The sequence below is a fragment of the Microtus pennsylvanicus genome, chromosome 2, assembly GCF_037038515.1.
Source record: "Microtus pennsylvanicus isolate mMicPen1 chromosome 2, mMicPen1.hap1, whole genome shotgun sequence".
In the NCBI taxonomy this organism is placed as follows: Eukaryota; Metazoa; Chordata; class Mammalia; order Rodentia; family Cricetidae; genus Microtus; species Microtus pennsylvanicus.
In genome coordinates, this window is record NC_134580.1 from 11,243,638 (window position 1) to 11,267,617 (window position 23,980).

General features: G+C 50.6%; 3 protein-coding genes across 7 annotated transcripts; 2 read left to right on the forward strand and 1 right to left on the reverse strand.

Moving 5' to 3' along the window:
* Window positions 1-2,287: 2,287 nt before the first annotated feature.
* Naga (alpha-N-acetylgalactosaminidase) lies at window positions 2,288-14,650 on the reverse strand. 2 transcript variants are annotated; one of them, XM_075960124.1, is made up of 11 exons: window positions 14,221-14,650; window positions 12,032-12,197; window positions 11,498-11,579; window positions 10,594-10,729; window positions 9,547-9,718; window positions 8,035-8,212; window positions 7,672-7,766; window positions 7,021-7,182; window positions 5,791-5,988; window positions 3,361-3,504; window positions 2,288-2,898 (listed from the first exon to the last, which is right to left on the reverse strand). In XM_075960124.1, the coding sequence occupies exons 3-11, from the start codon at window positions 11,511-11,513 to the stop codon at window positions 2,776-2,778; spliced, it is 1,224 nt and encodes a 407-aa protein (XP_075816239.1). In that variant the 5' UTR covers window positions 11,514-11,579; window positions 12,032-12,197; window positions 14,221-14,650; the 3' UTR covers window positions 2,288-2,775. The 2 variants fall into 2 exon arrangements, with proteins under 2 accessions (XP_075816239.1, XP_075816240.1); XM_075960125.1 differs by having other exon boundaries at window positions 14,189-14,417.
* Window positions 12,511-18,431, forward strand: Pheta2 (PH domain containing endocytic trafficking adaptor 2). Of its 4 annotated transcripts, none has more exons than XM_075960127.1 (2): window positions 12,511-13,943; window positions 15,829-18,431. In XM_075960127.1, the coding sequence occupies exon 2, from the start codon at window positions 16,038-16,040 to the stop codon at window positions 16,815-16,817; it is 780 nt and encodes a 259-aa protein (XP_075816242.1). In that variant the 5' UTR covers window positions 12,511-13,943; window positions 15,829-16,037; the 3' UTR covers window positions 16,818-18,431. The 4 variants fall into 4 exon arrangements, with proteins under 4 accessions (XP_075816242.1, XP_075816241.1, XP_075816244.1 ...); XM_075960126.1 differs by lacking the exon at window positions 12,511-13,943 and adding an exon at window positions 14,351-14,440; XM_075960129.1 differs by lacking the exon at window positions 12,511-13,943 and adding an exon at window positions 15,227-15,471 and having other exon boundaries at window positions 15,844-18,431.
* A 229-nt stretch (window positions 18,432-18,660) lies between these two features.
* On the forward strand, window positions 18,661-23,629 carry Smdt1 (single-pass membrane protein with aspartate rich tail 1). The gene is made up of 3 exons (XM_075960131.1): window positions 18,661-18,925; window positions 20,720-20,860; window positions 23,403-23,629. Exons 1-2 carry the CDS (start codon window positions 18,740-18,742, stop codon window positions 20,855-20,857), a joined length of 324 nt encoding a protein of 107 aa, XP_075816246.1. The 5' UTR covers window positions 18,661-18,739; the 3' UTR covers window positions 20,858-20,860; window positions 23,403-23,629.
* The last annotated feature ends 351 nt before the right edge of the window (window positions 23,630-23,980 follow it).

Sequence of the window (23,980 nt, forward strand, 5' to 3'; positions counted from 1 at the left end):
CCGGCTTCAAATGAGGGATTGTTTATATTCAACTTGGTCCCTGGGCTTGTCAGTGGGGTTGTCTTGATTTCTGTGGTGATTTGAGTAAGAATGGTCCTCATAGACTCTTGTGGCTGAGAGCTTGGCCATAGAGATGGCAATATTAGGTGTGGCCTTGTTGCAGTGGGTGTGGTTTTGTTGGAGGAGGTATGTCATTAGGGGGTGGGCTTTGAGGTCTCAGAAGCTCAAGCCACACCCATTCTTTTCCTGCTGCCTGCTGATCCATCTGGATATAGGACTCTCAGCCCCTTCTCCAGCACCTTGTCTGCCTGCATGAAGCCATGTCCCAGCATGATGATAACGGACTAAAACCTCTGTAAGCCAGCCCCAATGAAAGGTTTTCCTTTCTAAGAGTTGCTGTGGTCATGGTCTCTCCACAGCAACAGAAATCCTAACTATAACAATTGCCTTAATTCATTCGGTGATGGAGGAAGGTCATTGGCTAATAAAGGAACTGCCTTGGCCCATTTCATTGGTTAGAAGATAGGTGGGAGGAGTAAACAGAACAAAACGCTGGGAGGAAGAGGAAGTGAGGTCAGACTCCACAGCTCTCCTGTCGGGAGCAGATGCCTCAGAGAGAGACGCCATGCTCCCAGCTCCCAGGCAGACGTACACTATGAAGTTCCGACCCAGGATGGACAGAGGCTAGAATCTTCCCGGTAAGACCAGTGCTATACAGATGATAAGAAATGGGCTAGTCCAGGTGCGAGAGTTAGCCTAGAAGAGGCTAGATAGAAATGGGCCAAAGCAGTGTTTAAATGAATACAGTTTGTGTGTAATTATTTCAGGGCATAAACTAGCCGAGCAGGCGGCTGGGGTGTTGGGGACGCAGCCCCGCTGTCCTTATTACTACAATTCGGGAAAACCCAACCTAAATTTGGGCAGCACCTTTTGGAGGCAGCCCAGATATAAAAGAACAGGGATGGAAGAGTATTGGCTTTCCCTATCACCACTGAATTAATTTACTGCTGATGAGTCCTTTGATATCAGAACCAGTTTCGTTTTTTTTGGGGGGGGGGCTTTCAACACAGACTGGAGTGACTCTCCAGGAAACCCCCAGGCCTTCTATACTAGGTTGGAACTATAACTACAGGACTGCCAGCCTCTAGAACGTCAGACAGCCATTGTTGGCCTATGTTTGCTGAGACATTCAGCCTCAAGAACCTAGCAACTGTGGCCTCTTGACATTCCAGGTGTGGGTCTGCTACTGTTGGGACCATTTTGACCATATTTCCTAAACCAATTTAATTGATCCTTTAACACACGTTCACACACAAACACCAGTTCCGCTAATGAACCCACACACGACACTGTCAAACATTTTCTAGGTATTTTCACACCTTACTGTAGACCAAGGACCTCAAAACCCTGAAGATGGAGTATAGATCTATCCAGAAGAAATCTCACTGGCAGGACCAAGACAAGGCTTTAAGCACAGGGCACCCCTGCATTTAAGACCCGAGAAGGACCTAGCTAGCCTGCTCTGCCCCCAGCACTGTGAATGGCAAAGAACCAGAGCCTCCCAGTAAAAGAGGTGTCTCATATCCTGAGCTAAATAAAAAGATGGGGCTGGGAGGTGGTGGTGCACGCCTTTAATCCCAGCGCTCGGGAGGCAGAGGCTGGCAGATCTTTGTGAGTTCAGGCCAGCCTGATCTAGAAGAGCTAGTTCCAGAACAGGATCCAAATCTACAGAGAAACCCCCTGTCTCAAAAAACCGAGAGAGAGAGAGACTCAGAAGTCAGAACTAATAACAGGCGGTCCAGAGCTCACCATTTTTGACTGCTGCTGCTTTCCTTAGTCAAAGGAGGCAATAGACCCCAGGACAGAAAAGAACCCCCAGATTTGTGAACACAGAAGGGAAGTTTGAATCGCTTCTGCTGCTAGACTGGGAGATAAAGAAACCACCAGGTTGAGGGGCTGGGGGTACCAAGGAACACCACTGGGCAGAGCTTATGCTTTAGGGCCTTGGCATATTGCCTCTCCACCTGACTGTGTTGTCACCACCTCACCAGCCTTAGGCACACCAGGGCCGGCCCCCTGTTGGGAGGCAAGCCTGGCATCTCCAGGAAATAGAAAATGCAGAAAAGGGAATCAGGTCCAAATGTCACTCTGGAAAACGAAGGACCAGAAGGTGTTATATACATCTTCCACATGGGGTGGGATTTGAAGCTGGCATCTGGCTAGTGCCACCAAATTCTTTCACTGAGCCCCAACCCCTTGGCCCCAAGTTCATAATATCACTACTTAATTAGAGAACAGTCAAACAGCTTTATTGGTGACCTAAGGGAGCTGAGGTCTCCAATCCACCCCCACTCCCCAAGGTGTCAACTGCAAGGCCTTCTCCAGTAGGAAGGCCAATCACATGATTTGTGAGAGCTCCTGGCACAGAGTCAGATCTCTGCTCCTAATTCGAAAAATTCCAAATCCTGATTTCTGAGTCAGCAAAGTCAGAGGCTAGAGTCCGATGAGCTCCTGTGGGGGCTCAGGAGGCTGGCCAAGTTGTTCAGCAATTATCTGCAGAGCTGTGGCGGCAGAGGTCCGAAGGCCACAGGAAACTGTCCCAAGGTTGGTTTCCAAGAGGGCCCTGGCTCTGGCAGGGCATGGAAACCGGCCCTACAAATGCACTTTGGGTATGATGGGGTCACATCACCAAGCAGCTCGGGAGGACAGAACCCTGCCATGTCTTTGGCATGCCAAAGCTCCATGGTCCAGGCTCAGTGGGAATGCCATAGCCTGTCATTCTTGGGTCCTCACGGGATATAGGTACCACATCACAACCCCCGAAGGGTTGATGATCACAGTGAAGTTGGTTTCACTCTTGAGGCCTCTGATGACATCCCCTGTGAAGACATTCTGGCCCTGGATTGGGGACGTGGACATCATTATCGAGGCTAACACAAGAACAGCGACACAGAGACCGGCTCCCCACAAGACCTAGAAGCCCGTACGTGCTGGGCTTCCAGTATACCCCATAGGAGTGAGAATTTCCCACTCATTTATAGCAAGGCTGACAGATGTTCAAGCAGACTACAGAAAAGCCCCACCCTGTGGAAAACTCTAAGTACAATGATGCAAAAGCTGACTAGGGAGTGAGGACCAGCTTGGGATGTCAAGGGTGCCATTCATACCCAGCAGCTCCACCTACGTGGTCGGAACAACAGTGCAGACAGGACAGCACCAGTCACAGCCCTTGATGCCTCCCGCTGCCCCCCACCCCAGGCTCTTTCTAGGGCTCTAAGGCATAGGGGACACCATGTAGGAGTCAGGACCGCCTGGATCCCAGAAGGTTGGGTCGGGGACAGCAGGTGACAGGGCACTCACCTCATACTCTTTGGATTCGGGGAAGTTCAGCTCCAAGAGGGAGGAATGGAAGCGGTAAGGAATGTCTGTCCTGCGGCTGAAGAAGACCAGGGCACTCGCCCCATTAGACAGAGGCCGCCTGAACACCTCAATTTGGGATTTACTCTAGGCACAAAAGAGAACCACTGGCTGGAGTCTCATGTTTGGTTTGGTCCTGACATCCCTGCCTCCCACGCCCTTCCCAACAAGCTCTCTCTTTAACCCCAGCCCACAGCAGTCAGACTTGAGGACAATGTAACATCACAGCCATCTAGCACTTATACTTTTCTCTCCCCTCCTCCCTGACTCAGCAGATGCTAACTAATTCTGTACCAGGCCCTGCACAAAATCACAAGAGGTGCAGACACGAAGAACTGAGGCCACACCGTATGAGCACTGCCCAGACCATTCCAGGGCTGCAGTTGGGGACACTACTAGGAGGGGACAATGAGCACTGATGGGGAAAGGTATGCAGCTGGCCTCAGGTAGAGGGCACTTCATTACCCAGAACAATCCTCAGGCACAGCGTCACCACTGGCACCTCTGGCAGGGACTAGTCATCTCCTTGGGACATCACTAATTTGGCAAGTGTCTTTTTTTTTGTTTGTTTGTTTTGTTTTGTTATCTGAGACAAGGTTTCTCTATTTAAGAGTCCTGGCTGTCCTGGAACTCACTCTGTAGACCAGGCTGACCTTGAACTCACAGAGATCCAACTGCGTTTGCCTCCTGAGAACTGGGATTAAAAGTTTGCATTACTACCTTTTAAGATTTATTATTATATGTATGAATGTTTTTGCCTGCATGTATGTAAATTTACTGTATGCATGTGATGCCTGAGGCCAGAAAAGGATGCCAGATTCCTGGAACTGGAGTTACACACACGATATGCATTCTGGGAATTGAACCTCGAGTCCTCTGGAAGAGAGGTAAGTATTCTTAACTACAGAGCCATCTTTTCACTGCCAACTTTTATTAGCTATTAACGTGTGTGTGTGTGTGTGTGTGTGTGTACATCAGAGAACACATGGAAATCAGAGAATTTGTGGCATTTGGTTCTCTCCTTCTATTTTGTAGATCTCAGGACTGAACCCATCAGAGTCTGCAGCTTTAACAGCTGAGCCACCTTGCTGGTTTTCTACAAGTCCCTTCTACAGTTTGATATATTTCTTTTCATTAGAGGCAGGGATTTATGCACAGAACAAAGTCTTTGGGGAATTTGTATTGAATTCAAGTACAAATGTGTGGCCTTGGGAGAAAGGTGCTTAAATTCTGGAAGTTCCAATTTCAATAAAACAGAGTTACAGAGAAAATGTGCAGGATGCTCAGCCCTCAGTGGTGCTCAATAAACAGTAGACACTGGTGTTAGCAACAGTATACAGTAGACACTGGCAGTAACAACAGTGTATACAGTAGACACTGGCAGGAGCAGTAGTATACAGTAGACACTGGCAGGAGCAGTAGTATACAGTAGACACTGGCAGGAGCAGTAGTATATAGTAGACACTGGCAGGAGCAGTAGTATACAGTAGACACTGGCAGGAGCAGTAGTATACAGTAGACACTGGCAGGAGCAACAGTGTATACAGTAGACACTGGCAGGAGCAGTAGTATACAGTAGACACTGGCAGGAGCAGTAGTATACAGTAGACACTGGCAGGAGCAGTAGTATACAGTAGACACTGGCAGGAGCAGTAGTATACAGTAGACACTGGCAGGAGCAGTAGTATACAGTAGACACTGGCAGGAGCAGTAGTATACAGTAGACACTGGCAGGAGCAGTAGTATACAGTAGACACTGGCAGGAGCAACAGTGTATACAGTAGACACTGGCAGGAGCAGTAGTATACAGTAGACACTGGCAGGAGCAGTAGTATACAGTAGACACTGGCAGGAGCAACAGTATACAGTAGACAATGGCAGTAGCAACACTGTATACAGTAGACACTGGCAGTAACAACAGTGTATACAGTAGACACTGGCAGGAGCAGTAGTATACAGTAGACACTGGCAGGAGCAACAGTGTATACAGTAGACACTGGCAGTAGCAGCAGTATACAGTATACAGTAGACACTGGCAGTAGCAGCAGTATACAGTAGACAATGGCAGTAGCAACAGTATACAGTAAACAGTAGACACTGGCAGTAGCAACAGTGTATCTGGCTAAACCATTCCTCAAACTGGAGAAAAGTCCTCATTTTCTCCAGGACATCACCTGTATGCAGCTGCTGTGACTCACTATCATGTATCCCCACCTCGACTTAGGAACTGTCCTGCTCTGACCCAGACAAGAAGCCAGCAGCTCCACGCAGCATCCCCAAATTCATGCTGCCAAGACGGAGACCCAGGGCCAGCTCCCCTGCTCAGGGGAGCCCAGCTCCTTGAGCCTCCTCTTTTCACCCCCATTCCAGTACCTTGAAGATCCTACGTCCCTGGATGCCTAAGGGGTCCTGATTGATTTTGATCACGAGTGGATTCTGAAGGATGTCTATGTTTTGGGGGGAAATGGTACGCAGGTCTGTGGACATGAAGAGGGGGGCTGCCAGCACTGTCCACAGGGCCATCTGGGCCCGGGATTCCTCAAAGCTCAGGCCGAAATTCCCGATGAGCAGCTGGGGACAGAGGAAAGGAGCAATCAATGTGGGCCTCCTCACCAGGGCCTTGGTCAAACATGTGGCCAAGGCAAGAGCAGACCGGACTGGGGAGAAGGCCGCATGGCTTAGCACACACAGCCGAGTCACATCTCATCTAGCATCAGCTTCTTTCACGCAGAGGAGGTGATGGTCTTTCTGAGCTGCTCAGATGATACAATGGGTCTCTGCGTTATATTATAGTGACAGAGTAAGACCCCGTCTAAAAGAAAAGAGAGAAAGAAACCAAGGGACTGGAACTGTCCAGGTGAAGCCGAGAGCTGGAGCAGGAGCTCCAAGGCAGGTGAGCTCAGCTCTCCAGGCTGGCCTTCTTCCTGCCTCATCATTGTCACTGATTGGTGATGCTTCCTGACTAGTTGAACCGATAATCCTGAAAGCATCTGTGTAAATAGCCAGGGCTATGACTGAGATCCGAGTGACTGGAAGCAGGATGCAGGCTGTGTGTTGCGGGGTGGGGGTGACTGGAGACTTTACAGGGTGAGGGGGCAGCATCAAAGGAACCAGAGGCAGAGAGGGAAAGGGACAGAAGAGCACAGGAAGCGGAATGGATGCTGCAGATGGGCTCTCAGTGCTCTTGAGACACCAGAATGTCCTGGGAGGTGCTTAACAATGGGCATTCCCAGATTATGCTCTGGAACATTCTGATGTGAAAGAGGGGGACAAGGAGGGGTTTAGAAGACCCTAACACACCCAATCCAGGGACATAGTTTAGTGTTAATCTAGGCCCTACCTAGAAAAGTGGTTCTCAATCTGTGGGTCACGACTCCTGGTGGGGTTCAACTCATAACAGTAGCAAAATTATAGTTATGAAGTAGCAGTGAAATAAATTTTATGGTTGGGGGTCACCACAGCATGAGGAACCATATTAAAGGGTCGAAACATTAGGAAGGTTGGGAACCACTGCCCTATAGGAGTGCACAGAGTGCTAGGCTGCAGGGACTGGAGGGATGGCAAGAAGGGCGGGGCTAGAGACCTCCCCTTCCATGCTGGTACCATGTCTGGGTCATTCCAGTGTCCAGGACCCGCCGCTGGTTGCAGTATGTCTTGGTGTTTCACAAACCAGTCCAGAATGGAGAGCACGCTCTTCCAGGAGTCCTGGATATCGTCATAGTTACGCCAGAGATTGCAGATGTTGGCAATCAGAGTGTAGTTCACCTGGATAGTGGGAAAGGTAGGAGCTAACACACGTCACCCTGATGCCCAGGGGCCATCTGCCAGCTGGGGAGGCTTGGACTGAGGCAGAGGATTAGTTCTCAGGGGTGTGTGGTCTGGGAAGGTGACCCCATCTCGGGGCTGCCCAGGCCCTTCCTCCATATGGGGTGTGCCCATCACCCTCCCCACCACGTGCATTTCTTCAGTGACAGTGCCACCACCCGGGATTCTGATCGCTTGCTCAACGTTGTGCCTGTGCCTTGCTTGCCTGCCTTGGATGCCAACACCAACAACCCACCTGATGCGCTGCCTGAGGCTTCCTCTATGGTTCAGGGACCTGGTGGTCTCTAGACACCTAGAAATAGGTGTGCTGGCTAACTATGACGAGAGCAACTCTGACTATGAGGGCAGCCTGCCTCTGGCCTGGCACATAGGAGGTGATGGGGCCTGGGAGAGAGAAGCTGTGGCAGGCAGGTACACGGAATGGCTTACCTTGGGGGGTAGGCCCCCTTCATAGGCTGGCCAGCTGCAAGCAAAGGCGATGGGGCGGCCTGTGGCATTCAGGGCAGCAGACATCTTGGGATACCCTGCAGAAACCCCAATTTGATGACTGAGCAGGCATAGGGGACAGTCTAGGAAGTACCTCCTTGTACCTAAAGATTTACTTCCTGGGTGCCAAGCCTTAGGAGGAAGCTATGTAGCTACAGAGCCATTGCATCTTTAGAGGGCCAGGGAGCAGCAAGCAGGGGTAAGGAATTTGGGAAAACTACCGCCGCCGCCACCAAGTACAGGCAGACTGAGACCCACAGCTGCTGCCCTCTCTCTGGATGATGGCCGAGCCAGGCAGGAACTCACCGTGTGCACGCTCTTTGGCAGTAGAGAAGCAGCCGTCCAGCTTCAGCATGTCAATCTTCCACTCAGCGAAGGTTTCGGCATCCAGCTCCACTTTGTCCAGAGTGGTACCAGGGTAACCCATGCAGGTCATTTTGCCCAAGTCCTCATAGATGCCTAGCTTCAGACCCAGGGAATGGGCCTGTGGGGTTCAAGAGACAATGGTAGATCAAGTGAGACCCTCTTCATAGTCATATCTTGACAGAGACCATTAAAACCTTCAACAGCCCCTCAGATACCAACATGGCCCCTGATCTTGGGTCTTCGATAGTAATAGGAACCTTGGACATCGGCACAGATCCTGGCTGCAGTAGGGCCACAGACCTAGACATAGCCTTCATGCAGCTGTGGCCTGGGCATCATCATGGCATTGAGATGAGGGAGTACCAGAAACCAGAGGCCTTGAGCCAGACCAGTGATTCGCTGCAATGAACATTTGCTGGTGAAGCTTACAGACAAAAGGACATACTATATGACACACCCAGGACCCCAGTGCCACCAGGACGGATGAAGAGGTGTTGGAGAGGCAGGAAAGGAGAAACAAAGAGGTTTTTGGTGTTTTTGGTTTCTGTTTTGTTTTACTTGGTTTGTTTTCTTATTTTTGTTTGCTTGCTTGCTTACCATATTGTTTTCTTTGGCAAGGGAGTACTTCAGGGGTGAAGGGAGGATATTGGGGGACTGGGAGATGAGCAGAATTGGGGTGCATGACATAAAACTCTCAAAGAACCAATAAATAAGTTAAATTTAAAAACAAAACCAATCAATCAAACAAACAAACAAACAAAACCCCGCAACGGCTCCCAGGGCTGGGGATGTAGCTCAGCCAGCAGAGAGCTTGCCTATGACACATGATGCCCCGGGTTCTAGTTCCAAGCACTGCACATAAACTATGCATAGTGACAAGCATCTAAAATCCCAGAGCATCAAATATTTTGTTTGTTTGAGACAGGGCCCCTCTATGTAGCTCTGGCTGTGCTGGGAACTCTCTGCATAGACCAGGCTGTCCTTGAACTCATAGATCTGCCAGCTTCTAGAGCACAGGATTAAAGACATGTACCACCACACCCAGTTGGCACCAGAAGTTTAAGGTTATCCTCAGCTACAGTGTTGGAGGTCATCTTGGGCTATGCGAGTCCCTCTCTCAACAAAATAAAGTGGGAACCCTCAGTGGCTTGAAGACAAGTGCCAGCTGGCTGGTTTCTGCCAGCTTAGGCCATTTTCCTCCAGCTATCTCTTGCCTTGAGGCCTTTTACTGCCCCAGATGCCTCACCTCTGGGATCAGTTCAACCCGACGCCTCCTCCAGGGATCTTTTTGCTAAAGTCCCTTTCTGGCTCTCACCGCGTTAGGTCAAAAGTAGGTGTTCATTTTTCAGCTTCCATAGTTCTCAACAGAGATGTTGCTAATGAGCCCCAGGCACAAGGGAGGAAGAGAGGTGTGGCCTTCATACTAAGGGGCAGGGCTGGACTGGGACTTACGTAGTCAGCCAGGAAGGCAATCCCATGAGGGAAGCGCTTGGGATCAGGCTGCAGGTGGCCTTTGGCATCACGCCCACCAATCCAGCAGTCATCGATGTTGATGTATACATAACCAAGGTCCCGCCATCCATCCTGGGCCAGCCGGTCAGCCATCTCCATGAAGAGGCGTTCACTAGCAAGGGATAGAAGGATGGTGTTGCTCAGTAGTTCAGCCTGTCCTGCATTTTTGCTCTTTTCTCTGCTCTGAGTGTGAATTCTGGCTATAAAAATCATACCTCTAGCTTTTAATCCCAGCACTCGGGAGGCAGAGGCAAGCGGAACTCTGTGAGTTCCAGGACAGCCAGGACTGTTACACAGAGAAACCCTGTCTCAAAAGCAAAACAAAATCATACCTCTAGCTGGGCAGTGGTGGCACACACCCTTAATACGAGCAGTAGGGAGGCAGAGGCAGGCGGATCTCTGTGAGCTCAAGGCTAGCCTGGTCTACAAGAGCTAGTCCAGGACAACCAGGACTGTTACACAGAGAAACCCTGTCTTGAAAAACAATCATACCTCTAGCTGGGCGGTGGTGGCATTACCTTTTAATCTCAGCACTTAGGAGGCAGAGGCAGGCTCTTTGAGTTCAAGGCCAGCTTGGTCTACAAAGTGAGTTCTAGGACAGTCAGGGCTACAAAGAGAAACCCAGTCACACAAAACCAAAAGGAAAAAAAAATCATGCCTCTGTTGTCAGCTGAGGACTAGACCAGATAACAAGAGTAAATGGCCTCCCAGGATTGTATCAGGGTGGGGCGGAAGGGGTGGGCTGGCCCCTAGGCCAAGGGAAGCACAAGGGGCCTGCTTGGCCTTTTATCTCTTTCCAGTTACCTCAGGGGCCAGGTCCACCTCTGGGCCCTACCCACTGAGGCTCCACTGAGGCCTCCGCAGAGGTCACGGGACTAGGTATCAGTCTGTAGACTCCCTCAGCTTGGCAATTCCAACCTTGCACTTTGTGCTGGTGAGTGTCTCCCACCCCCATTTTGCTGCCCTGGGTGTCCAGATCTTACTCACCTGATGCAGTTCTTTGGGTCGTGGTCACAATCGATGTTACAGCGGAAACGTTCCCAGGCCAGCCAGCCCATGGGTGGCGTTCGCAGGAGCCCATTCTCCAGCGTCAGTACCTGGGTCACCAGGGCCAGTAAGAGCACTGAGGGGAAGGTGGACAGTGACTTGTATGTAAGTGGCTCCCACAGCCTCTCACCCTCGTCATCACCTCAGCCCCCCATGTCCCTCTTAGTCATTAATTCCCTCTATGCAGCCCAGTGGGAACCGAGACTACTCAGTTCAGGTTAGAGTTGGCTCTGACTGCACCTGCGGTTGTGGGGAAGGTGCACGGCAATATGTTAAAAAAGCCGGGCAACCCACTCACTGTTGGCACAGCCTGGGAATCAACAGAACTGACCCCTGAAGTCATGTCCTTGATATATGTGGGACGAAATCCCTCTCTCCCTCCCTGTACAGAAGTGGCAGTACATTGTGGGCAGATTCTAGGTTGCTGAGGCCTTGGGGGCTCTTTGCTCTCCACCTCAGAAAGCCACACAAGGGCCTAAGGAGGTTGGTCAGGATGGACTCATACCCAGCTGCTCACCTACATGAGCCCTTTCCTCTTGGACTTCAGTTTCCTTACATGTAAGTGACTGTACCCACTTTACGGGGTTGCTGTGGCAGGCTGCTACCTGGTAAGATAGGGCCGCTACACCGGAGCAGGACTGAGAAAGGAAGTGCCCCTCTTTGGAGGGGAAATGATTCCTGGCTGGGGAGCATCTCCTTGATTTTCCTGGCCCAGCTCCAAGAAGAGGAGAGGAAGTGTTCTCCCCACATACTCACATCAAGAAAGAGAAATAAGTATCAGGCAGAGTTCTGGTTTCCCTTCCACAGTCCCTCCCGGAAAGCCACCGCAGTGGGTTGTGGATACCTGTCTTTTCCAGCATCGCCTCGGAGTCAATTATCAGGACCCAACTGAATCTTCTCTGCTCCAATCAGCTTTATATGTTGAACTGTGGAAGATAACATGTTAAATATAGCACTGGGCATAGCGTTGCATGCCTTTATTTTTAATCCCGGCACTGGGAGGTAGAGGCAGGAGGATCTTTGTGAGTTCCAGGCCAGCCTAGTCTACATAGCGAGTTTCAGGCCAGCCAGAGTTACACAGGGAGACCCTGATTCAAAAAGGAGATGTTATTGCCGGGTGTTAAGGCGCACACCCCTTAATCCCAGCACTCTGCGAGTTTGAGGATAACCTTGTCTACATAGTGAGTTCTAGGACAGTTGTGGTACCAAGTCGCTTTCATTACCGACGCTCCTTCCCCTGCCATCACTACCCCGAGTCTGGGCTCTTTCTTTAGAACTACACGGAGTCTAGGACATCGTCCTTTTGCCGGACCAGTGCTCGAAAGCCGCGGCCATTGGTTCCAGGAAGCCCAGGAGGAAGAGAGACGTTGGGCCCTACCAGGCTCCGGATCCCCGTGCGGAGTCCGGGTTCTCGGCCTCGGTCCTCAAAGATCCCAGGTCCAAAGTACTCCTTGGTCTCCTTGGTCCTCCTAGGTCCACCTTCTCGGTCGCTCAGTCCGCTGTACGTTTAGCCTCAGGAGCCCCCAGCTGCTGCCTCCACGTACCTATAGCGACCCGGGAGGCGGGGCATCGCGGGGCAACCCTTCCGAAGCAACCAATCAGAATCCCCTAGCAACGCCGTGCCCTCCCTCTATGCCCCAGCGCCCAGCCTCCATAAGCACCGCCCATTTAAGCTCGCGTTCTGCGCGCTCCTGAGGCGCGCCCTCGTGGAATCGGCGCCGGGACCCTGCGCGCGTTCGGGCACGCAGCGAGTCTGCCTGATCTCCTCCGTGCATTGCCCCACAGGCGCGGGCGATGGTCCGCACTGCTCGCGCTCAGTAAGTGGAGGTGCAGTGAATTTCTACTGATAGCCAAAGGAAACAGCCCAGAAACTTGGTCTTTAACCGCTAAAAACGGTAGTGAAGAGGCTGGATGGGAATTCAGCCCTTGAAAGGTTAGGAGTCTGTCCCCTCCATCTGACGCCCATCCACTTCCCAAATTCATTCACTCATTCAATTATTTATTGAACATATGCTGGTGCCAAATGCTATTTCTGAATGTCTTGGCCCTGATGGTAGTCATAACCTTCCCCTAACGGGATAGTACCGTCTCTCCACAACCCAGGTAACGGCAAGCGTACTTTGTGCCACGATCCAATGCTCAGTACGCTCTTCCTTCTTTTCCCCTCAGCCTTCATATGTAATTCTCCACACATCTGTGCTCTCTACCTTCCAACCTCACCCCTCATCACACTGCAAGCCTGGGCTCATCACATACTGTCTGCCTGGTTCACAGAAGTCCCTCAACGACCTTCTGCTTCCATCTAAGGAGACTTTCTCCACAGCAGACAAGGCAAACCTTGAAAACCCAGCTCTGCAGGCTGGAGAGATGGCTCAGTGCTTAACAGCACTCGTTGCTCTTGCAGAGGACAGGGATTCAGGGTCTAGATTCACATAGTGGCTTCAACAACTACCTCTACCCCAGTTCTAAGGAATCTGACACCGTCTTCTGAACTCCGAGGCACGCACATGGTGCACACATACATACATGCAGGCAAAACTCTCAGACACATAAAATAACCTAAATAGAACCCAACCCAGCCCTGGTCACTCCTCTCTCCGTTTGGAGAAACGGCTTTCCTAAGCCCCACCCTTTACCTTCTGATCCTGTTTCTTACAGCTATCTTCCTCATTGCCCTCCTTGTGGCTCTTCAAACACAGTAGCTCTGGGGCCTTTGGAACTAGCAGTGCTCTCTGCCTACAATGCTGACTCCCTGATTTCCCTTAATTATCTCTCAAAGTGAGGTCTGCTCCGACCATTTAAACCTCAAGCTCCCCACCGTGAGAAGCCCACCCTCTGTTTCCCTGGATGATTTTCGCCTTGTAACATATTTACTCCAGGTGATACTTTGAATTGAAGAAAAGTTGGTAAACAACAACAATAACAAACACCCACCGCACCCCACAAAAACCAGCCAGCACAACTCAAAGCAGGGTGTAGGTACTCTTCTCTTTCTCTACATTGTGAGGTCAGGGAGGGGACCTCAGAGCTGACCTAAATGTCAAGGAGTTCTGAGGCTAGTGATGGGGGTTGGGTGAGAAGGAAGGGCTCTCTGGGCTTCAGGAACTGCAGAGAAGAGGTTGAGGTGGGAACCCACAAGCTCCAGGGCAGGCATTTGAACGCATTTGCCCTTGGCTTCTGGGAGTCCTGCCTGCCTTGTGCTACCCTGCAGTTTTCCCTTAAGCGTTTGGATGGACAAATTCCAAGTAGATCTTTGGGACCACAAGTGAACTGCAGACCCTCACTGGCAGGTGAGAGAAGCCGTAATGGCCAGTTTCTAGAGGCAGAGATGGGGCTGACCCAAGGACTTAGTTGCAGGCTCTTTAGGAGCTAGCCTTATGAAGCGCCCTATCAGATGAATTGCCCGGCTTGGCTCTGCCAGCTGGTAAGGGGGAACTTTTGGGGAAAAAACTGTCTAATTCTTTCTCCTTTGGTGGTGGGCTGGAGGTCTGTGGGTAGCCTGACGCTGGGCTTGGGGTTCGAGGTCATCCATCACCGACAAGTCCTGCTGCTCAGGAGGGTCCTCACCGCCAGGTCCTCAGTTTCCCTCTGGTGTGCGTGCCGAGGCGACTTTACAGATCCCGAGGCCTGGTGGGTACTGGGCGGGGAGAGACCGGGGCGGTAACACGAGCCTCCCGGGCGGGGTCTCCTGGATCCCGCGGCCACGTCTGCGGCCCGGGCGGAGGCGCGGGGTCCGGAGCAGAGAGCGGTCGCAAAGCACTCGACGATGCAGGCTCAGGCTCTGGAGGTGAGTGCGGGTCGGGCGGGCTTCGGGAGGAGGTGACCTGGAGGGCGTGGCTGAAGAGTCCGGGCGGGATCCAGGGATCCAGGCACCCATAGGGCCGCCCCAGGGAGAGGCCTCATCTTTAGGCGCTCGTGGGCTCGGCCCCACCGTGGGGCCCACGAAGGGCTGCGGCTAGATGGGCCTTCCTCTTTTCCGGGCCTGCTCTGCTTCTCTTTGGAGCCCTTCTTCCCCTCCCTCATCCTGGCTTCAATTTCATCACTTACTACTTGATTTATTCATTATTTAATTGTATTTGCTTACTGCGTGTCTCTCCTACTGCAAAGTAGATTTCAGGAGCACAGGGACATAGTTTTGTCTCCTGATGTATTCCTACGAATTCAGCAAGTCTGCACAGGGCTGATTATTGGTGGTTACTGGACAATCAAGCTCTTAGACACCCTGCAAATGGGGACAGTGAAAAGTGAAAACATTGACAGAGGGAGGCGAAATGGACAAAGCCAGAAAATGGAGGACTGCTGGCCAGTTGACCTCAGAACAAGCCACTTTGGGTGCAGCAGCGATCACGAGAGATTTTTGTGCTGATGTTCCAACAAGTGCTAGAAGGGAAAAGCCTTGGCAGGCACTCAATTGACCTACCTAGCCTCAGGGCGTCCATAATTACAGTCAAGAGACAGTGGGCTAAGATACAGAGGGAAGTTCAGTAGCTGTTGGGGGGGGGGGTGAGTGGGGGCATTGAAACCAGGAGGCAGGGCTTTCTGCAAGAGGCTGCCCTTTCACTGGGCCCTACAGTTAGAACAGCAATTGTCACATTTTTTGAGAGCTGTTTTGCAGGCTCTGTGGGAACCATGTGGCTGAGCAGTGCGGTTAGATAAGAGGCCACCCTGTCCCCTCTTTAGGCTCTTCTGATAAGTGTGTCACCAACAAGACCCCACCAAGAATGTGTGAGACCATTTACTGCTTCTCCTTCATTATGACTCTTGTGGGTTGAGCTGCCATAGGAACCTTGGAGCACCAGAATTTGGTGGGTGTCTTCAGTACCTCCAGTGCCACTGGAGTTTAAAAGAGCAGGTCCCCTTTGATCCATTGCTGGCTGCCCCTTCCCCTGACTCCATCTGGCTCTGAAATCACAGGTTCTTATTAAGGTGGGCTGGACACCACTGAGAGAGGCTGGTAGGGGCCCAGGAAGGTCACAGGATTTGAGCATGGCAGCAGGCCTGCAGTCCTAGGACTGGGGAGGTGGAGACAGTTGGATCAGCTCAAGAGCATCCTCGGATACATAGTGAGTTGGAGAGCACCATGGGCTACATGTTTAAAAAACAAGCAAACAGAAACCACCATATCAATGTCCTGCCGTTCTTGTTCTTCTGATACAATTGTCTTTTCTGTTACAGTTTTTTGATATCCAGGTTTTTTGTGTGTGTGTGGCCCTTTGATGACCTTTGAAAAGAACAGCAAGGAAGATTAGTCAGTGTCCTTCACAGATGAAGTCTGAGAGCTGCAAGGACACAGTAGCAGCCACAGGACTGGGCTGGAGGTCTTCTGAGCTTGTGGCCTTTCCTCCGGGTGCTACCATCTCTACCTCCGCATTCTTGTGGACACCATGAAGTTGAACAAGAGGAGCATGACCCACTATGCTCTGAGCGATTCTCCAGCAGATCACACCGGCTTCCTTCGTACTTGGGGGGGACCAGGGACAGCACCTGCTTCCAGTGGTGCTGGCCGAAGATATTGGTTTGTGCTCAAGGGCAACCTGCTATTCTCTTTTGAGAACAGAGAAAGCCGGACCCCTCTGAGCCTGGTGGTATTGGAGGGCTGCACGGTGGAGCTGGCCGAAGCTCCTGTGCCCGAGGAGTTTGCCTTCGCCATTCGCTTTGATGCCCCTGGAGTGCACCCACACCTGCTGGCAGCAGATGGGCAGGTTGCCCAGGAGGCCTGGGTAAAGGCACTATCCCGAGCCAGCTTTGGCTACATGAGACTCGTAGTCCGAGAACTGGAGAGCCAGTTGCAGGATGCCCGTCAGAGCCTGGCCTTGCATCGCTGTGTGTCCCAGAAGTCTGTTGCCAGCTGCAGTAAGCCTCGGACTGCTGACCGCTCAGCTCCAGGCCCTGAGAATGGTTACTTTCTCCCTAGGGACCGAAATCCCAATGGGTCTTTGGAAGAAAGGGGAAGCAGGCCCATGGGTCGGGATTTGACTGAATGGGAGTTGCAGGGCCCTGCCAGCCTCCTCCTAAGCAAGGGACAGAGCCCCGTGTCCCCTGAAACCTCCTGTTTCTCTACCCTGCATGACTGGTATGGGAAGGAGATCATGGAGCTAAGGCGAGGATGGCAGCAGAGGGCCAAGGGGAGCCAGCCAGAGAGCAAGCAACAGGATAGGCCCTGATTCCCGGCCCTTTGCACTGTGACCCTGACCTGCTGGTCAGGATGCCAGGGTCAGTACTTCAGGAGTTAAATGTTTACTCATTTCCCAGATTGCTGTGTGTGTGTGTGTGTGTGTGTGTGTGTGTGTCCCTCCTGCTCTGTAGACTTTCTCCAACTTGCAATCCTCCCCTCTGCCTGGAGTGAACTGAGGAATCATGACTTCCAACCTGTTTTCTGAGGCCTAGAAAGGCCAGGTGGCTGATGGGAACATAATGTAATGCAGGAAGGGGCTGTGCCTCCACCCCTGCAGGACACTCTAGCTGTAAGGTCCAACATAAGAAGTCTTGGGCATCTGAATACCAGCGGTGCCAGCAGAAGTGGCCTGAGGACTGACATCGACATGGTTTGTGCAGGGCTCTCTGTAGGAGAGGCTCTCCCGGTGCTAAGGGGGACTTTTTTTTCTCCCCCGCCACCTTGTCAATGCCCAGTGCTGGACATGGCCCTGGGAGAGGCAGGCAGCCTTTATCTAGGAGCAGCCCTTCCTGATCTGCTGTCCACGGACACTCCTAGGGACCCTGTCTCCCAGCCTTGTTTCTCAAGGCTTGTCTGTCAAGAACCCTCGTGGCTACTTTCTCCTGTATCATGCCAAGTATTGTTTTCTTCTAAGAGGACAAATGGCTGGGTCTTATAGAGCCAGAAGCCAGGCCCATCCATCCCTTTATGTATGTGTGGTGACAGTGACTGTGGGAAAATGTGGGGCTTGATAGAGCTATACCTCTTTCCCAAACAAAACCTGCCTCTGTATGACCACCCTGCTTTCCCTGTCTGGGGACTTGGGGCAACCTGACCCAAATCCACCCAGGCCTAAAGGTCAGTCTTTGGCCTCCAGGAGACTTGAGTTTCATGGTCTCCTTGGCCAGGGCCAGATCCTGTGATTCCAGGCATGGTTCTCAGGCTGCACAGAGCATCACAGCCAACTGCCCTTGATTGTACACACAAGTACTACACCTTTGCTAACCTCTTGTTAAGTATTCTTTAGTTTGGTTTTTGGAGACCAGGTCTCACTTTGTAGCCCATGCAGGCCTGGAACTCATTCTTAGCTTTGCAAGCACTGGGAATAGTTATGAACCACCACACCCTGTTTGGTTTTGTTTGTTTTGTAGCAGGTCTTGGTTCTCCGGAAGGTCTGCCTACCCAGCTCCTCATACTAGCACTTCTGGCTTTAGGTTTTGTTTTGTTTTCTTATAATCAGAACAGTAAAGTTTGCAGGGTGTGGTAGCAAAGGAGGTAGAGGAGGGTCAGGAGTTCAAGGCCATCCAAGGTTTTTGACTAGGCTGGGCTACACAGGAGACCCTTTCAGAAAATTATTCATTTTGGTTATTATAACCTATGTTTACAAATGAAGAGTCAGGAGTCGGAGCTGCGAAGCCGGTGTCCGAGCCTAGGGACTAAGAACCTGTTCTGCCGGTGCAACCTCCACCAGTACAGTTCTGCTCTTGCTTGTTCCCTCGCCCTATAGGAAGCCTGCTGCTCACTGCACCTGTTGTTCGAGTGTTCACAGACGCTATGGGCTCTTGTTAACTTTTTATTGTTAAAGTTCTTTTTATAAATTCAAATACCAAGTAAAGTTTTTCATTACACATTTCGGTTCCTTAATTAATACAAGTCTTTCAGAGGCCAAGGTCACTAACACCTTTGCAGAGGGAGCTCCAAACAGACGGCCCCGCCCTCCGGAGCCCGGGAGGGGCGTCGTTGTTCTCCTGACGTCACCACGTAGGGCGGGTGCCCGGGGCTTTCCCACGGCGACAGGAACGCGGGCACTGCGCAGACGTAAGGGCTGTGCGTCCGTACTCGAGAGTCTCGCGAGGCTTGGAGGCCGGTTTTCTGCGAGAAGGCCAAACGGGGTGTGTGGGGTGTGGATCCCTGCGAGGGGCGGAGTAGGAGATGGCGTCCGCGGTGGCTTGCCGGCTGGCCCGGATAGCAGTCCGACCAGGGGCTCTCTGGAGCGGGCATAGCGGGAGGAGAGGTGGCGATGTCTCCTTCGTACCGGGTAGCTCAGGTCGCAGCCTGGTACCGACGAGGTCAGTCATCGTCACTCGTAGCGGAGCCATCTTGCCCAAGCCGGTGAAAGTGAGTGTCTGACGAGGCGGGGCGAAGGGATCGAGGCCAGTCATTGGGAGAGTGTGTGTGGTCTGTGTTGATTGACAGGCTTAGAGGCCAATCATAGTATTGGCACGGACTGGGCTGTGAACTTGGGACCCAATTTGCGCTGTTGGGTTGCTGACTTTGACAGGTGGAGGAAAAATGCATAAAACCAGTGTTAAGCTGGATTCCTGGACACAAGCTGGAAGACAAGCAGCGCAACGTGCACTGTCTTGTCTTGAGGGACGCAATGACCCATTCTCTAGGACTAGAAGAGCTTTGTGTCGATTTATACAAATCACGCAATCTCTATCTCAGAGGTGATGAGATTAAACAAGTCTGAAAAAAAGGAAAAGGGAATGCGGAAGTAATATATTTAGCAAAAGAAAGAAAGAAAGAAAGAAAGAAAGAAAGAAAGAAATGAAGGAAAAAGGACGTGAAGAAGCAGGCCCTTCTATCCTGAGAAGTGTGCAGAGAACCTTGCAGAAAGGGTTTCACAGATGAATCAGGGCAGAGCCGGCGTCCGAAGCTGGTAGCAAAGTTAGGTCTTGACGAGGACCACGTCCTGTTTTTTTTTTTTTTCCACCACTGAATGCTGTCACTTGCCCTCAGTGCTCTTAAAGAAAATGGAAAGTCTCTTATACCAAAGGTGTACCTTTTCACTGCGGGGCTGTGTAGAGGCGAAGGGTTAACGAAATCGTTTAGAGATAGTCTGACCCTTACTAACAGTTGACCGCAGTCGGGATTCACAGCAAGGGAAGCAAGAAGGTTTAGCTGTTTTTTTTTTTGTTTTTTTTTTTTGGTTTTTCGAGACAGGGTTTCTCTGTGTTTTTTTTTTTTTAAAGATTTATTTATTAAGTATACAACATTCTGCCTCCATGTATGCCCACATATCAGAAGAGGGTGCCAGATCTTATTACAGATGGTTGTGAGCCACCATGTGGTTGCTGGGAATTGAACTCAGGACCTCTGGAAGAGCAGTCAGTGCTCTTAACCACTGAGCCATCTCTCCAGCCCCTCTCTGTGGTTTTTTGGAGCCTGTCCTGGAACTAGCTCTGCAGACCAGGCTGGTCTCGAACTCACAGAGATCCGCCTGCCTCTGCCTCCCAAGTGCTGGGATTAAGGGCGTGCGCCACCATCGCCCGGCTGGTTTAGCTGTTTTATAAAAAGGCACAGCTAGGGGAACCAGAAAGCAAACACTAGTGAAATGTCACCTGCTTCCCTCCAGTCCATACTGTCTTTTTTCATGGTTTTAAAGTTTAATGTGCTGCAGTTTCTCAGGCAGCAGGCGCCAGTTACTGAAGAGAACTGCCTGGAAGAGCCTTTCAGTGCACATCTTCTTAAATTCATTTTTTATGTGTATGGGTGTGGTGTTCTATGGAACTGGAGTTACTTCCTTATGAGAATTGATGTGGGTGCTGAGAACCAAACCCAGGTCCTCTGAAAGAGGAGCCACCCTGAAACTCACTTTGATGTGTGTAGAGCTGGTCACAGTCTAGCCATGGTAGTCTCTTACCCAGTTGTTTATGGCTTTTGCAAGGAATTAGCAGGTGGTCTAATTTTTTAAAAACCCTAATTTTTAGTTGCTTATTTTCCTAAATTTAGTTTAGCTTTATGCTTTTCTTTCTGGCATCCATTTTGATGGCCACCAAACTCACTGTCTCTTTTTGGCTCTGAATTTTTCCAAAGACTTTAAACCTCAGTTGGTGTCTGGATCTGGGGTCCCTGGAGGAAATGCCCCTGAGGGAGTCCCCAGGACTCACAGCACTTCTCTTTCGGCAGATGTCCTTTGGTCTTCTCCGTGTGTTCTCCATTGTGATCCCCTTTCTCTATGTTGGGACACTCATTAGCAAGAACTTCGCTGCTCTACTTGAGGAGCATGACATTTTTGTTCCAGAGGATGATGACGATGACGATTAACAGGTAAGACTTGCCTTTTTCCTAATTGGACAGGAACAAGAAGTAGGGTGGAGCTTCTGGTCATGATGCAGTCTGGCCTGTAGCAGCATAGCTACACTCAAGGCAGAAGGCTCAATGAGTTCACCCACTGGAGACGTCTTTCTCTTACGTTGGATGGGGTAATTTGACTGAGTCACTGTTAATCTCTGCCAATGGGTTAAGATCCTAGCTAGCCTTTCAGTTGCCCTTGATGTACCTTCACTCAGTTAGCTGACATTTTCTTGATGATTTAATATGCTTTACACTTTATACAAGTCATGTTGCCTCTGCCTCAGAAGTGGAGGGGTAAACCAGCGAATCCTGAGGTGGGTAAAGGGAAAGTAGAAGTAAGAGACAAGTAAAAAGGGAATATGGGAAGTGGAGGGGTGCTCAGTCCTGAGAAGTGTGCAGGGAATTTTATTTTTTTTTGATTTTCGAGACGGTTTCTCTGTAGCTTTTGGTGCCTGTCCTGGAACTAGCTCTTGTAGACCAGACACAGAGATCCGCCTACCTCTGCCTCCTGAGTACTGGGATTAAAGGTGTGTGCTACCCCCACAGGGCCCTTTTAAAATAATGTCTTTATTTTATGTGCATTGGTGTTTTGCCTATGTATATATCTGTGTGAGGGTGTCAGATCCCCTGGAAATATAGTTATAGACAACTGTGAGCTGCCATGTGGATGCTGGGAATTGAACCTGGGTCCTCTGGAAGAGCTGCCTGTGTTCTTAACCACTGAGCTGTCTCTCCAGCCCCGGAATCTTGAATTTTTACAGATGAATCAGGACAGCTGTGAAAATTGGTGTCTGAGGCTAATGGCAAAGTTAGGTCCTGGTATCTAGGATTCTTAACCAACTCAGTGAGGCCAACAGCTTCTGACTGAAATTTAGACACTGGCAAGGGGGTGGGAGACATAGCTCAGCTGATAGCCCTGGCAGAGGAACTGGGTTCTATTCCCAGCACCCACTTGGGCAGCTCACAGCAGCCTGTAACTCCAGCTCCAGGGGATCCAACACCCACACATCCTGAATACACATATAAATATAAGCAGTTTTTAAAGTCAACTAACAAATCCTCACGGCTGTCAGGTTTTTGAGTTAGCTCACTATGCAGTTCTGGCGGTCCTAGAACTCACTATATAGAGCAGGATGACTTCAAATTAGAGATCGGCCTGCCTCTGCCTTCTGAATGCTAGGATTAAAGATGTGTACCCCGTTACTGCACCAGCCTAGCCAGTATCCTGCTTACAAACCCTTGTTGCAGGGCTCCCAGTGCTCTTCCCATTCAGCTTTCCTGTGTTGATTTCCTGTGCTGTAATGTATGCTGCATGGCTATAGACTGTCACAGGCAAAGACACGCCTGCCTCTCTGCGTGGCATTCTTATTGTGATCTGGTCATACCTCCTACGCCATTTTTATCTTCCACATTCCCAGCTACAGGAAGAAGTAACCTTGAGAGGGCCATGTCTTCTGTGGTCATCCCAGAGTGGGCTGAGGAGGAGTCATCATTTTATTCTAACATTTACTTATATGTCTCTATGTGTATGAATACGGTACTCATGGAGGCCAGAGACTGTTAGATCTCTTGCCATTTTTTATGGAACTGAACTCTGGTCCTCTGTCAGATCAGTATGGGCTCTGATCGGCTGAGTCACTGCTCTGCCTGAGTTACCTGCATTCTTATCAGTCTCCTGTAGTAATAGGGAGCGGCGGGGCTGTGTCCCCAATACCCCAGCCGCCGGCCCGGCTAGCTTTACCCGAAATAATTACACGGACACTGTATTCATTTAATCACTGCTTGGCCCTTAGCTCTAGCCCTTACTGGCTAATTCTGATATCCCAATCAACCCATCTCTAACAATCTGTGAGCACCGGTCTTACCGGGAAGATTCTAGCCTAAGTCCATCCTGGGTCAGAGCTTCATAGTGTGCGTCTTCCCTGGAGCAGGTAGCATGGCGTCTCCTGCGTCTGCTCCGGAGAGGAGAGCTGCGGAGTCTGACCTCACTTCCTCTTCTTCCCGGCATTCTGTTCTGTTTACTCCACCCACCTAAGGGTGGGCCTATCCAATGGGCCTAGCAGTTTCTTTATTGCTTAGCCAATGAAATCAACAGATTGATATATGACACTCCCACATCAGTCTCCAAGCATTAGCCCACTGTTGTACCACTCTGTCTTAAGTCCACCCACTCTTCCTTGTCTTTGCTACAGCTCCCTTTACCTCCTATTTGAAAGTGACTGTTGCCAAAGCCTGGTGTGGCATCACAAGCTTTTGTGATCCTGGTACCCAGGAAGTAGAGGCAGAGCTCAAGGATAGCCTGGACAACAGGAGCCCTTATCTCAGAAAGCAGAAGAGAAATGCCTTGGGTATTTCTAGTGGCACACACCAGTAATCCCAGCACTGGAGAGGTAGAGGCAGGAACAAGTTCAAGATTATCCTTGGCTACAGTAAGTTTGAGACTACTCTGGGCTACATGAGACTGTGTGTGGTTTATTTATTTATTTAAAGTGACTGATGCTTGCCTTTCTTCCAGGACATGGAGAAGTGCAGAAAGGAGAAAGCACTAATAGACGAAGTGGTTGCCCGCTCAGCTCCTTCCCTATTGGCAGAAGGGTCAGAGAAAGCCAGCCCTCAGCCTCACCTCCTCATGGTTTGTGACAACAGCCCAGAATCCTATGTTTTTGGGAGGTCCCCGCTGTGTTGTCCACAGAGCACTGGAAACTCTGAGTGACATAATAAATACGAGCCATGTGTGACTGAGAGGCTGCTCCCGTTTCTCACTCCCAGCAGGCTCAGTTGCACTTTGTCGTCTCTTCTGTGTTCAAGAAACATCTTATTAAAAGCCAGGACATCCAGGCTGTTACACAACCACAGACATCATTGGGGGGACCAAGAACTTTTTTTTCCTTTAGTTATGTGTATCTGTTTATAGGTGCCCCTGGAGGCCAAAGGCATATGATCCTCCTGGAACTGAGTTAAAGATGATTATGAGTTGTCTCAAGTGGGTGCTGGGAGCCAACTCTGGTCCTCTGCAAAACCATTAAGAACTCTTAACCAATGAGCCATCTTTCCATCCTGAGACTTAAATTTTTTTTTAACTTTATAAATCTT

Excerpts from the sequence above, each read along its gene's own strand:
- Naga (XM_075960124.1), bottom strand. Across the intron at positions 7,767-8,034 it reads TGCCAAAGAGCGTGCACACG|GGTATCCCAAGATGTCTGCT; the intron begins GTGAGTTCCTGC and ends GGGTTTCTGCAG. Across the intron at positions 5,989-7,020 it reads ACTGGAATGACCCAGACATG|CTGCTCATCGGGAATTTCGG; the intron begins GTACCAGCATGG and ends CTCTGTCCCCAG.
- Pheta2 (XM_075960127.1), top strand. The coding sequence starts at position 16,038 with ATGAAGTTGAACAAGAGGAGCATGACCCACTATGCTCTGAGCGATTCT.
- Smdt1 (XM_075960131.1), top strand. The coding sequence starts at position 18,740 with ATGGCGTCCGCGGTGGCTTGCCGGCTGGCCCGGATAGCAGTCCGACCA. Across the intron at positions 18,926-20,719 it reads TCTTGCCCAAGCCGGTGAAA|ATGTCCTTTGGTCTTCTCCG; the intron begins GTGAGTGTCTGA and ends CTCTTTCGGCAG.